We start from the raw sequence: 12054 nt of genomic DNA, 5'->3' as shown, positions 1-12054 counted from the left end.
CCCACCACGTTTCCGTGATGGCGACTACATCAGAGCTGTCCTGCTGCACAATGGCTTAGCTCATCCCGTTTGTTGCCCATGCTGCGTGCATTCGTGTAGATGCACTTCCGCTGGACTACCAATTTCACCCCTATCCTTGGCCCTTTATCCCTAGGCTCATTACTAGTGGGCCTGGTATTATCCCCTTCCCCCTTCGATACGAGTTTAAAGCCCTGTCCATGAGCCTTGCTAACTCTTGGCCTCGTCCCCTTTGCCCCTTTTGGGACAGGGTTTTCCCATTCTTAGCAAGCAAGCCCGGTGTCCTGTAGATTAAACTATGATCACTGAACCCAAAACCTTACTCGTAGCACCAGTTTTGGAGCCAGGTGTTGATCTGTCTGATTTTCTTGTTTACGCATTCACCAGTCCCCAAAACTGGAAGGGCAGAGGAGAACGCAATTTGTACTCCTGAACCCTTGACAAGCCATCCCAAGGCCCTGCAATCTTTCTTTATTGCCCTCTGACCAGATAAATGCCTTGTCTGGGTGGCCGTGTGCCCCCTAATGCAGCCCTGTGTGCAGCTAGTCCAGTTCACGGTCCGCATGTACCACTGGCTAAAGTTGCATCCCTCGTAATGCCCAGGCCCTTCTCCTCGGGGTCAGTCCTTGGCCAGTCAGGCCACAGCACGCCCTCACCTGTGGGGTGATCCTGCCCCCAGGAAAGGTCTGACCACTTCTCCTTGTAAAACTGTGTGAGTTTTCCATTTGCTGAATCCCAGAGTTTATCAGGGTCCCCCAGGAATGAAGCTCCATTGGGCCAGTCGTTCATGTGTGCCTGCAGATGGCTCTCCCTGACATGTGCTGCCTCTGACAAGATAACAGCATGAGGAATCGCAGGACACTACAGATAATCAAAGGAGGCACTTGATCAATGCCATTGTTCACCAAGGTACACATTCCCATGGTGAGAAGCTCAGAAACATGAAATGAAAGTACAAAGGAAGCCAAACTAGGACCATGGAGGAAAGGGTAAATAGAGATGGTCTATTTGCCCATGGGAGGGTACAGGGATGGTCAAAGGGAGGAACCTGTGAGTGGGAAAAGAGGGAAAAAGAAATGGTGAAGCAATGGAAAAGATCAGGTCTGTCTGGGGGGACCTGCCAAGCAGCCCTGCATCTGAGCAACTATGCCCAGAGTGGGAGAAGAAAGTCTGACCAGACTTTCTGGTTGACTTCCGAGGTCACCAGGAACCTGACTGGTTTCCCTCCCCTCATGAAGGAAAGCTCCATGGTGGAGTGAAATGCAGAATCGTTCATGCTGGAAGGAAGCAGAGGAGATCTCTAGACCACCCTCCTGCTCACAGTAGGGTAAGCTATGGGGTCAGCCCAGGTTGCTCAGGGCTTCCTTCATTTTGGGCTTGAAAAGCTCTGGGCTTGCAAAGCTCCAAGGATGGAGATGACACAAGCTCTCTGGGAAATCTCCTCCAGTGTTTGCCTGTCTTGGCAGGGAGGAAGTTTTGCTCATTTGTTTCAGCTGATGCCATTGGCCCTCATCCTCCCATCACACAAAACAGTGAAGAGCCTTTGTCATGGTGACAGCCAAGAAGATGTGGAAAGGCTGATATTAGGTCTCCCCAAAGCCTTCTCTTCTCCAGGCTTTGCACCTCTGCAGCAAAGGTGGCCAATGGCTTTCTGGGCTGCCCTGGGAAGAGCACTGCCAGCAGGTCGGTGGAGGTGATCCTTCCTCTCTACTCAGCCCTGCTACAATTTGTCTTGCCCATTTCCCTCGGTGTTTGCTACCCTACACCTTCACTTAGAGGTGGTGGTAGGGCTTCAGGTTAGTGGTTGTAAATAGGGTAAAGGCCTCTCATGAATGTTTTCACAGTCAGTGTCACAGAAGTCTAAACATCCTCTGAACAGACCTTACCTCTTCAAACCTTCCAACCCCTACTGTTCTGCGATGCTGATTCTTTGATTCCACTGTCATTGCCCAGAGGGGCTACCACAGATGTAGACTGCTCCAGGGCAGGTATTTATATTTAGGCCGATCAATGATGTTGTTGCTTTAATGTTTTTTTGTTGTGGTATATGCTGCTGTTGTTAGGGAAATCACACAAACACTTGAAGGACAATGGAAGGGCTACCACCTTAGTGGCCCTCCAGTGAGCTGGCTCCTGTTTGCCATTGTCTCACTGTCACTGGGCAGGGTGTGGTGTAAAAGGTGCTGAGCAGAGCAGGACAATCACTTCTCCTGGCTGTGCTCCTGCTCATACAGCCTCAGATGCTGTTGGCCGCCTTTGCTGCTGGCTCTTGTTTGGCCTGATAAAACACAAGGAGCCACAGGGCCATTTCCACAGAGCTGCTGCCCAGCCACGCAAAGTGATCCAAAATGGATCAGAGCAGCCCTGCTCTGACATCAGCCTGGTCTCTCAACATCCTTGGATTCATCCTGTCTGGTCCAATGGACGACCAAAGGTTGACCTTACCTATGTAGCCCCTGACTTGATCTGCCTCCACTGCTGGATTTCGCATGGGGTTCTGCCTCTTAGGCACACGGAACTGGGAGACCTTGCTGGTGAAGACGCAGGCCAAGAGTACCTCGTACCTATCTACACCTACTCTCTGCACATTCAGCCGTGACCACACATTATCTTTGTTTATTCTTTAGGTGTTCCTGAAGGAGTAACTGCTCATTGTTGTGCCCTTCAAAACCCTTGCAAGTGTCAACTCTACGGGAGCTTTGGCTTTTCTAAAACCAACCATATTCCTCAATTCCTCCTTTGTTTTCATCCTTGTATCCACCTCTTCATGCTTCCTTTTTTTCTGTGGGGCTTCCCCATGAGTGTCTGGTTTCCCCCAGCTCTTCTTCTGGTAGCTCTGCTTGTTGTCCTCACTATGGGTATGACCACACACTCGTACTTGAAAGACGCTGTCCTTGCAGACCACTGTACTGCAGACCCTCTGCTGCCCTTCTGTGCTGCTCACATGGGCTCCGCCCAAAAAAGTCAGAAGACTAGGCCAAAGTCTGCTCCTCTGAGGTCTGTCATCTGCATTCTTCTATTCTCCTTCTCCTTGGGAGGTGAGACCCCAGTATTTCATGGTCACAACAGCCAAGGCTGGCACTGGTTTTCATATGAAAAAACATTTCCATTAGTTGAAAATGTCCGTGTCACATCCTTTGATTCAGGCAGACTGTGATAATTATTGGCATGCCCAAAACTGGACAGAGAAGGTCCTCACGAAGTTCAGCAAAGGGAAAAGCAAGCCCTGGACCCAGGGAGAGATAGTCCCCTGCACCAGTACAGGTTGGGGGCTGAGTGACTGAGAGCTTCTCAACACTTTGGCATAGAAGGACCTTTGTGTTCTGATAGACAAGCAGCTGACCGAGAGCCAGCAGTGTGCCCTTGCAGCAAAGCAGGCCGACAGCCTCCTGGGTGCGTTAGGGAGAGCGGTGCCAGCAGGTCGCGGGAAGAGATCCTTCCTCTCTACTCAACACTGGTGACGCACTTCTGTGGTGGTCAATAATTTTCATTTACTTCCTTAACTGTTCCTCAACTTCATTAACTGTTCTGTAACTCCCCATCCTTGTGCCCTTGAAGTCCAGGGGAGCTCTGGCTTTTCTAAAACCTCCCTTATTTCTCAATTCCTCCTTTAATTCTTCATCGACCTCTCATATGCTTCCTTTTCCTGTGGAGCTTCCCCATGGGGAGACGCCACTATTTCCCAGGTGAGACCCCACGAGTTCATGGTCATGAAAAACAAGGCTGACACTGGTTTTCACATCCATGTCCAGCTCTTCCTTCTTTGAGAGGAACAGCTGCAGATGGGTGTCACCATTGTAGACCACACTGGCAGCTGTGCTATAAAGAGTTGTGTCCCAAGCTGTGCCTTGACCAAGACCTTCCAGAAACATCCAGGACTGTTTGCATGCTGCTGTGGTCCCCCTCCACTGAAAGCCAGGACAATTAAAGTCTACAAGGGGACTTCAATAGGTTCTTTGTCTCCCACCACAATGTCACCCTTATTAGTCTCTCCTCTGACACTCACCCACAGGGGCTCACCCAACTCATTCATTCCATAGAGGAGCTCCACACATCTCAGCAGATCCTTCACACTGAGGGCAAACCCCTCCTGACCTTCCTGGCCTCCTGATCTCCTGAGCCCACCCATCACAGCAGCCCAGGCATGTGAGCTGTCCCAACACCCCTCAGCTGTTCTTCCCTCCAAGTGGAAGGAAGAGGTTGCACACACAGCTCCAGCTCCTCCTCTCTGTGCCCCAGGCTGAAGGCATCAGGGGCATGGCTGGGCTGCAGCACCTCAGCTGTGGCACATTTGGGGTGAGAGTAGATTTGCCAAAGGGAAACCTGCTTCCAAGACCTCAAGACCTCAGTTGTGCAAAGGCTTTGCTTCAGAGCAGAGACATGCTGGAGTGGATGGGAGATAGTCGTGTGAAGAAGAAATGAGGTTCTCTCAAAGAGAACAAACCCTGCTTTCCGACGGGCCAGAGAGAAACAGAGCTCAGCAGTCAGTCTGAGCAGGAGAGGGCTTTGCTGTCTGTTGTGTCTCTGCAGCCCTGAGGGCCTGTGCTGGGGGGGAAGCTGATCTCAGGAAGGAAGAGATGATGTTGACAATGTCCTTGAGTGTGGAAATCCTGTGATTGAGGTCCACGGTGAAAATCATTGGCCTGATCCATGACTGTATCATCAAGGGGATGGTTAAACTCTGGAGGAGAGAAGAACCAGCAGAGTGTGAGAGTGAAGGAACACGTGTGGAGACCCTGGTGTGATGTGCTTGGTATTCATGCCCTGCCCGGCATCTACCCTAAAGAGAAGGGACAGCCCTTGCGTCACTGCAGTGGTGGGATTCAGTCAGTGGCCCAAAGGCAGCGTCTCTCTCTGAGATGCCCTGGGGGATGCCTGTCCCACAGCTAGTCTGGATGGGGACGGGGCTCCTGTACAGGACCTGTGCTGTCCATGTCAGCTGCGTGCAGTTGTGCTGGAGAGCCCTGGCACCTCCCACAGCACCACAGGCCTGAATGTGTCAATTAAGTAAGATTCAGCTGCCCTGAATAAAGTTAGGCACATAAGACAATTACCACAATGAGAGAGACTTGTCTTTCCCTGTGCCACATGACTCCATTTGGTCAGCTGAATCCCTCCATGGGCTGCCCTGGACATAAGGAAGAGTTACAGGTTCACTTGTCCTATGTGTGGTCGTCTCCTCTCATCGAAGCTGGCCAAAATATTTTCTGACCAGCCTCCAAGAAGATGCCCCCAGATACTGCCCTGTCTCTATGAACTGTTGCATTAGAGCTTGCGGTGACCAGCATGCATCTTGGTCACCTCTGGCACCAAATGTGTCCCCAGGTGTCTGTGTCAGCACATCTGACTCCTGCCCTCCATCTCCATTCCTTAGCAAGGGAGCTGAGACAAGGAGCTCACATACAGGAGCCTATTTGGGGCACATCTGAAGTGAGACAAGAGGAATCCCACCTCCACTGGGTTTGTGGCGTGCTCCTCTTTTAGCCCAGAGGCCTCCAAGCCCAGGATGAGGACCCTCCATTGACTTGGCTGAATCGCTTTTCTCAGAACAGTTAAAGCAGATTCTTCCCCAGCACTGTCTGGGTGTCCTATTAAAGAATGAAACAAAAAAGGTATTCTTGGACTTCTATCTGTCTAATTGAGAAATGCAACTGCAGGAAAGAAGTGTCTCTGCCCAGCTGAGGGAGGGAACATGAGTGGTGACTTCATCCTGTTTCCCAGCAGGTTCCCCTGGAGCCCCAGGGACAGCTGGAGGGAGCCCCGAGGGGGCAGAGAAAGGGCTGCCTTGGGCTGGTCCTCTGCTGCTGAGCTGGGCTGGGCTCCTGGCATGGAGGGAGCTGATGGCAAGCGGGCAGCGCTGCAGAGAGACAGCTCTGCCCAGGAGCAGCTCCTCTGCCAAGCGCAGCAGGGCTGAGGGCACTGCCTGCAGGCACCCGAGAGGAGCCAGGCACAGAGAGGATAAAGGCAGCTGGGAGTGGGAGGAGAGTTCTGAGCTCGTTCTCGGGGAAATCTTCACGCCTGTTGACACAGTCAGTCTCTGGCTGTGGGGCAATGCAGGGGGGTCTCCTGGAGGGATGTTCTAGGGCTGGCTGAGAGGAGCTGTCAGGATGGCTCTCCTGGCTTCTCTGGTGTGGAGAAGGAGGCCGTGCTTCCGAGCAGGGATGCCCTGCTGCACCATGGCAGCGACAAGGAAGGAGGGCTGCCTTCTGCGAGGGACTGTGGCAGGGTTTTGAAGACAGGTGGGTGTGCAGGCAGGGGTGCCCAGGGCTGTCCTTGAGAGCAGGGTCCCTGCAGCCCAGGGCTCTGTGTGCCGGGGCAGGGACTCTGCTGCTTGCCAGGGTCAGCTCTCAGCCTGCCCAAGGAGTTCCCCCCCGAGCGTCTGTGGGGAGAAGCTGTGGGGAAAAGGAGAGACTCCCCTCAGGGCAGGGTGCTTTGGCTCTTTTTCGAGCGTGTGCTGTGTGGGTCAGGGCTGCCCACAGCTGCAGATCTCCCCCAGAGCACTGGCAGAGGCAGCATTTACAGAGGAAAGACAAGGCAGGGGCTGCCTGGAAGATGAAGACATTGCAGGGTCTGTGCTCTCAGCTGTCTCCTGAGGGAAAGGAGCTGTCACTGGTCCACTGAGGGATCAGCAGATCTGCCAGAAAGCTCACAAAGTGCCTTCAGCCCCTCCTCTCCCTACACACAGCACCAGCAGCACCTTTGCTTCCAGCATCAGGCTTTCTCTCCTCTCCTCCTGAGGAGCCACAAAGAGGGAGATGGCCCTGGGCAGTGCCCTGCTGCCAGGAGGGGTCTGCAGGGCAGAGCTGAGCCCCCAGCGGGTGGGATGGGCTGTGGGAGCAGGGACAGGGAGGAGACGTGGGCACAGAGCAGCAGCTCCTGGCAGGGGCAGCTCCAGGCAGCAGAGACATGGGCAAGGGCTGGGGGAAACTGCCAACACGCACTGGGGAGGGGGCGTTCAGGCATCTCTCTGCTGGTCCTTCACTGGAGATGTCTTCTGGGTGTTCTTTGGTGGGCAATGAGCTGACTCTCTCCTCAGAACATCTCATTTCTTGGACCCCAGACTCTCTGCTTTGCCTGTCCTGCTGGGCTTGCCAGCTGCCCCCAGAAAGGCAGAGCTCTCCTGTGGGATCCTAGGGAGGGCTGAGCCTTTCCCTGGGGGTCGGGCACTGTCCTCGCAGAGTCCTTTGATTGTCTCTGTGAGGGGTTGTGTCCTGCTCTCTCCATCACAGCTCTAACTGTGGTTTGGGAAAGAGAAGAATTTGTATATTTGTCCGTTCAAACAGTGCTCCGCTGTTCCCATATGAGTTCAGTTATTTGTTTGGGTTTGTTTTTTAAGAGGAATTTGTGTGTGAAGTCATCTTCAAGGCAGCACAAGCAGAAGCACAGGGCAGATGGGAAAAAAGACTGATGGACACTGCAGCTCTCCTGGCTTTGCACTAAACCACAGAGATTAGAGCCCTGTGTCCTGTCCTGTCTTAAGACTCCACCTTTTCCACATTTTCAGTCATAAAAATGAGGATTTCTTCCCCTAAAAAGAACAGTTACCAGACGTGATGGTAGAAAATCAAAAACACACAGAAAAGGAAACTGTCTTTGCTATAAGGCGTCTGTCCTAATTTTTTTTCTCTTTTTTCCCTCCTTTGGACAAGGCCCCCATGCCAAGAAAGAGCAGATGTCCAACAGCAGCTCCATCACCCAGTTCCTCCTCCTGGCATTCGCAGACACGCGGGAGCTGCAGCTCTTGCACTTCTGGACCTTCCTGGGCATCTACCTGGCTGCCCTCCTGGCCAACGGCCTCATCATCACCGCCATCGCCTGTGACCACTGCCTCCACACCCCCATGTACTTCTTCCTCCTCAACCTCTCTGTTCTGGACCTGGGCTCCATCTCCACCACTGTTCCCAAATCCATGGCCAATTCCCTGTGGGACACCAGGGACATCTCCTATGCAGGATGTGCTCCACAGGTTTTTTCTTTCTTATTCAGTGCTGCAGCAGAGTTTTCCCTTCTCACTGTCATGTCCTATGACCGCTACGTTGCCATCTGCAAACCCCTGCACTACGGGACCCTCCTGGGCAGCAGAGCTTGTGTCCACATGGCAGCAGCTGCCTGGGGCAGTGGGTTTCTCCATGCTCTCCTGCACACGACCAATACATTTTCCCTACCCCTCTGCCAGGGCAATGCCCTGGACCAGTTCTTCTGTGAAATCCCCCAGATCCTCAAGCTCTCCTGCTCACACTCCGACTCCCTCAGGGAAGTTGGGCTTCTTGTTGTTAGTGTCTGTTTAGCATTTGGTTGTTTTGTGTTCATCGTGCTGTCCTATGTGCAGATCTTCAGGGCCGTGCTGAGGATCCCCTCTGAGCAGGGACGGCACAAAGCCTTTTCCACGTGCCTCCCTCACCTGGCCGTGGTCTCCCTGTTTGTCAGCACTGGCGTGTTTGCCTACCTGAAGCCCCCCTCCATCTCCTCCCCAGTTCTCGACCTGGTGGTGGCTGTGCTGTACTCAGTGGTGCCTCCAGCAGTGAACCCCCTCATCTACAGCATGAGGAACCAGGAGCTCAAGGATGCCCTGTGGAAACTGATGACCAGATGATTTTCAGAAGCAATAAACCTCTTCGGTCTTTTTTTGGAAACCACTCAGAATGTAACTTGTTACAGGGCAAGCCCATCTTCTGTAGCTTTTGTTAGTTTTGGTTTGAGTTTGTGATTTTGGCATTGGTTTTCTTTGTATAATGCTGTCCACAAAGAAGTGTCATCGCTTTTGCTGTTTGTAATTATGCATCTACCTTAATTTGTGAATCCCACAGACATTGTAAAAGAGGACCAGTGCTCTCTGTCTCTTTAAACAAAAGAAAGAATCTTCTAGCGACTTGTTTGCCCCAGATCCTTCCTTTGGGACCTGCTCTGGAGCTGCAGGGCTGTGCCTGTGAGCAGAGGTGGAGGGGAAAGGGTCTCAGCACAGCAGCACTGTCAGGGAGCACCAGCCGTGCTCTTTTCAGACTTATTCTCTTTCTGTTTCCACACTCTCCTGCTGAGCGCAGGTGTTGCTGTAAGGACCGAGTGCTCTGGCAGCTCATACTCCTGCTGTGTGCTGTCCTGTCCCCACAGGCAGGGACAGGCACTGGGCGCTTCTCTGGCAGAGCTGGCCTCCGCAACAGCTCCTCCGTCACCGTCACACCGTGGCATTGCCGCAGGGCGGTGCCTGAAGGCTCAGGCCTTCTTCCAAAGTTGCTCTCAAGGAAATGCCCAGGAAAGTGCCCCGCAATCGAAAACACCTGTGTGCAGCTTAACTGTGTGAGTGTGCAGGCTGGGACAAGCAGCAGGTCCCTCGCCCAGCCAGGGCTCCTGGGAAAGGCATGAAGGACCAGCAGAGCAGGTTCTTCTCTGTCCCTGGCTGTGATGGACACTAGGGGTAAGATGCCCTAGGGTAATGCTTACAACTTATCCCCTAACAACCACCACTGGCCTCTCGTCCCAGCCTGGGGAGGTTGGTTGGTCTTCTGAAGAAGTCCATGTTTGTATTGTAGGAACCAGATGCAAGCATGCACGTCGTGTGCGTGGGGTGAGATGAACCCGAGTAAGCCCAAACACCATCAGCTATTCCCAGGGGTTCAATGAAGGCCTGTGGGGCAGACAGTGTCTGGAGGTCACTTCACTTGGAGAGTAACGTCCCCTGGGAAACCCCCTGAATGCAGCACTGGGATGGGCTTCCTTGAGCCCAGGTCCCTGTGTCCATTCCTCACGCCGTGGGGCATCTCAGAGAGGTGCCGAGCAGGGAGACACAGCGCGGGGCTGAGGTGCTGCCGGCCTCTGGGAGTGGCAACAGGAGGCCATGGAGTCTGCTGCAGGCCTTCATGCAGTGCGAGCACTGCTCAGCGATAGCCAAAACATTCTCTCAATCGCAGCAGAATATCCCATTGGTCAATTCAGTAAAGCTGTCCCATCTATGGCCCATCCCAACCACTTGCCCACCCCGAGTGTACTGCCTTTAGAGGAGGTTGGAGAGACAGCCTTCATGCAGTGCGAGCACTGCTCAGCGATAGCCAAAACACTGGTGCGGGATCAACACCATTCTAGGCACGAGTAGGAAGCACAGCAGGGTATGGCTGCTATGGGGAAAGTTAACTCCATCCCAGCCAGACCCGGTACAAGGGTGTTCAGGGGTCTCTTCCAACCTGAACCATTCCAGGGTTCAATGGATCTCTCCTTGGAGAGCTCTTTGAAGACAGAATAGAGAGAGGAAGAAGAAGAAAGAGAGCGGCAGAAGTAGAGATGCAAAATGCACCATTCTAAATATAGAAGTTCCTCTGAGGAACATTTCTCTCCTCAAAATATTGGTAGGAAATCTGCGAGATAAATTTGATGAAAGAAGCACCCTTTTTAACTGCTCAGGGACTGGGCCACAAGGAGGGTGATGTGTGGGTATGGACTCATAGAATCACAGACTCATAGAATGATAGAATGTATTGGGTTGGAAGGGACCTTGAAAGGTTATCTAGTCCAAGCCCCCTGCAGTGAGCAGGGACATCTTCAACTAGATCAGGTTGCTCAGAGCCTCATCAAGCCTGGCCTTGAATGTCTCCAGGGATGGGGTCTCTACTACCTCTCTGGGCAACCTGGGCCAGTGCCTCACCACCCTCAGTGGAAAGAACTTCTTCCTAGTGTCTAATCTAAACCTACCCTGCGCTAGCTTAAAACCATTGTCCCTCGTCCTAAGGCTACATGCCCTTGCAAATGTCGAGCCATTGACCACTACCCTCTGGATGCCATCATCCAACCAATTCCACATCCACTGAACAGTCCATCCATTCAATCCATATCTCTCCAATTTAGAGAGAAGGATGTTGTGGGGGACCGTTTCAAAGGCCCTACGAAGCCCCGATATACAACATCTGTAGCTCTTCCGCTGTCGACTGATGTGGTCACTCCATTGTAGAAGGCCACTAGATTGGTCAGGCAGGACTTGCCCTTGGTGACGCCATGCTGGCTGTCTCGAATCACCTTGCTGTCCTCCATGTGCCTTAGCATAGCCTCTAGGAGGATCTGTTCCATGATCTTGCCAGGCACAGAGGTGAGGCTGACAGGGCCGTAGTTCCCAGGGTCCTCCTTTCTACCCTTTTTAAAAATGGATCTCATGGTAACAGCATCAGAAAAAAAAAAATCCAATCAAAACAAAACAGAAAAAAAAAAACAACACAAATTTGAACATCGTGGGAGCACAACTGGGATGGACAGACTAGCACACTGATATCACCCTCAGGGACTGAGCAGCTGCCTTCTGCTTCCTCATCATCTGGAGGCACTACTGTGTGTCACCCAAGTCAGACCCTTGGGTCACATGAACCTTTTTTCAGTTCTCATGGAATATACTCATTATTTCTCCATCGACTCTGACAAGAGCCGAGTTACCCAGATATCCAGGCTGTGGACGGCATATTTCTCATGCAGTGACCGCTTGGAGTAGCTCTACTGACCTCTCTCCATATTTGCCATTCTACAGCTTTGAGAGGAGGAAATCACCCTGCAGCGCCTGGCCCTGGCCATGGCTACTCCAAGCCATAGCACTGATTCCTCACAGCCTTTCTGACTTTGGTCTTTCCGTCCTGGTGGGAGATGATATTATTGTCTTAATCCTGAACCCAAAAGGAGAGACTGGAGGCTGTTGGGTTACATGTAGGGCTTCAGAGAAATCAGGGAGTGCATTAACCTCACGCAAGGGCAGGAGATACTTCCCGCTGGAAGGGGTTATTTGTGCTATTGGCCACACAGCCACCCAAGGCAGCTGGGGTAAGAATCACTCAACCAGGTTTTAGGCATTGGGGTGAAATGAATCTGCACAAATACAGAGATTTGCAGTGTAGTGACGTGACCCCGTCCTTTTTTCCTTCTCATGCACGCAGCTCAAATACAAGCTTTGTCTCCAGGCCCCTTCTGGATGTGAACCGTCATGCAGACAGCAGAAACAGTGTGAGCTCAGCCTCTCGGGGCAAACTTTGTCTAACATGGGGATAACGTGGGGCACAGGCCCAGGTTTGA

General features: G+C 52.5%; 1 protein-coding gene across 1 annotated transcript; it reads left to right on the top strand.

The window, feature by feature from the left end:
- Positions 1-7690: 7690 nt before the first annotated feature.
- LOC134507633 (olfactory receptor 14A16-like) lies at positions 7691-8581 on the top strand (the record flags this gene model as incomplete). Its single annotated transcript, XM_063318427.1, has 1 exon — positions 7691-8581. A coding segment is annotated over exon 1 (891 nt), but the record flags the coding sequence as incomplete, so codon positions are not given.
- Positions 8582-12054: the final 3473 nt, after the last annotated feature.

The sequence above is a fragment of the Chroicocephalus ridibundus genome, chromosome 25 (assembly GCF_963924245.1).
Source record: "Chroicocephalus ridibundus chromosome 25, bChrRid1.1, whole genome shotgun sequence".
In the NCBI taxonomy this organism is placed as follows: domain Eukaryota; kingdom Metazoa; phylum Chordata; class Aves; order Charadriiformes; family Laridae; genus Chroicocephalus; species Chroicocephalus ridibundus.
The sequence above is the reverse complement of the archived record's forward strand: the minus strand, read 5'-3'. Positions and strand labels throughout refer to the sequence as shown.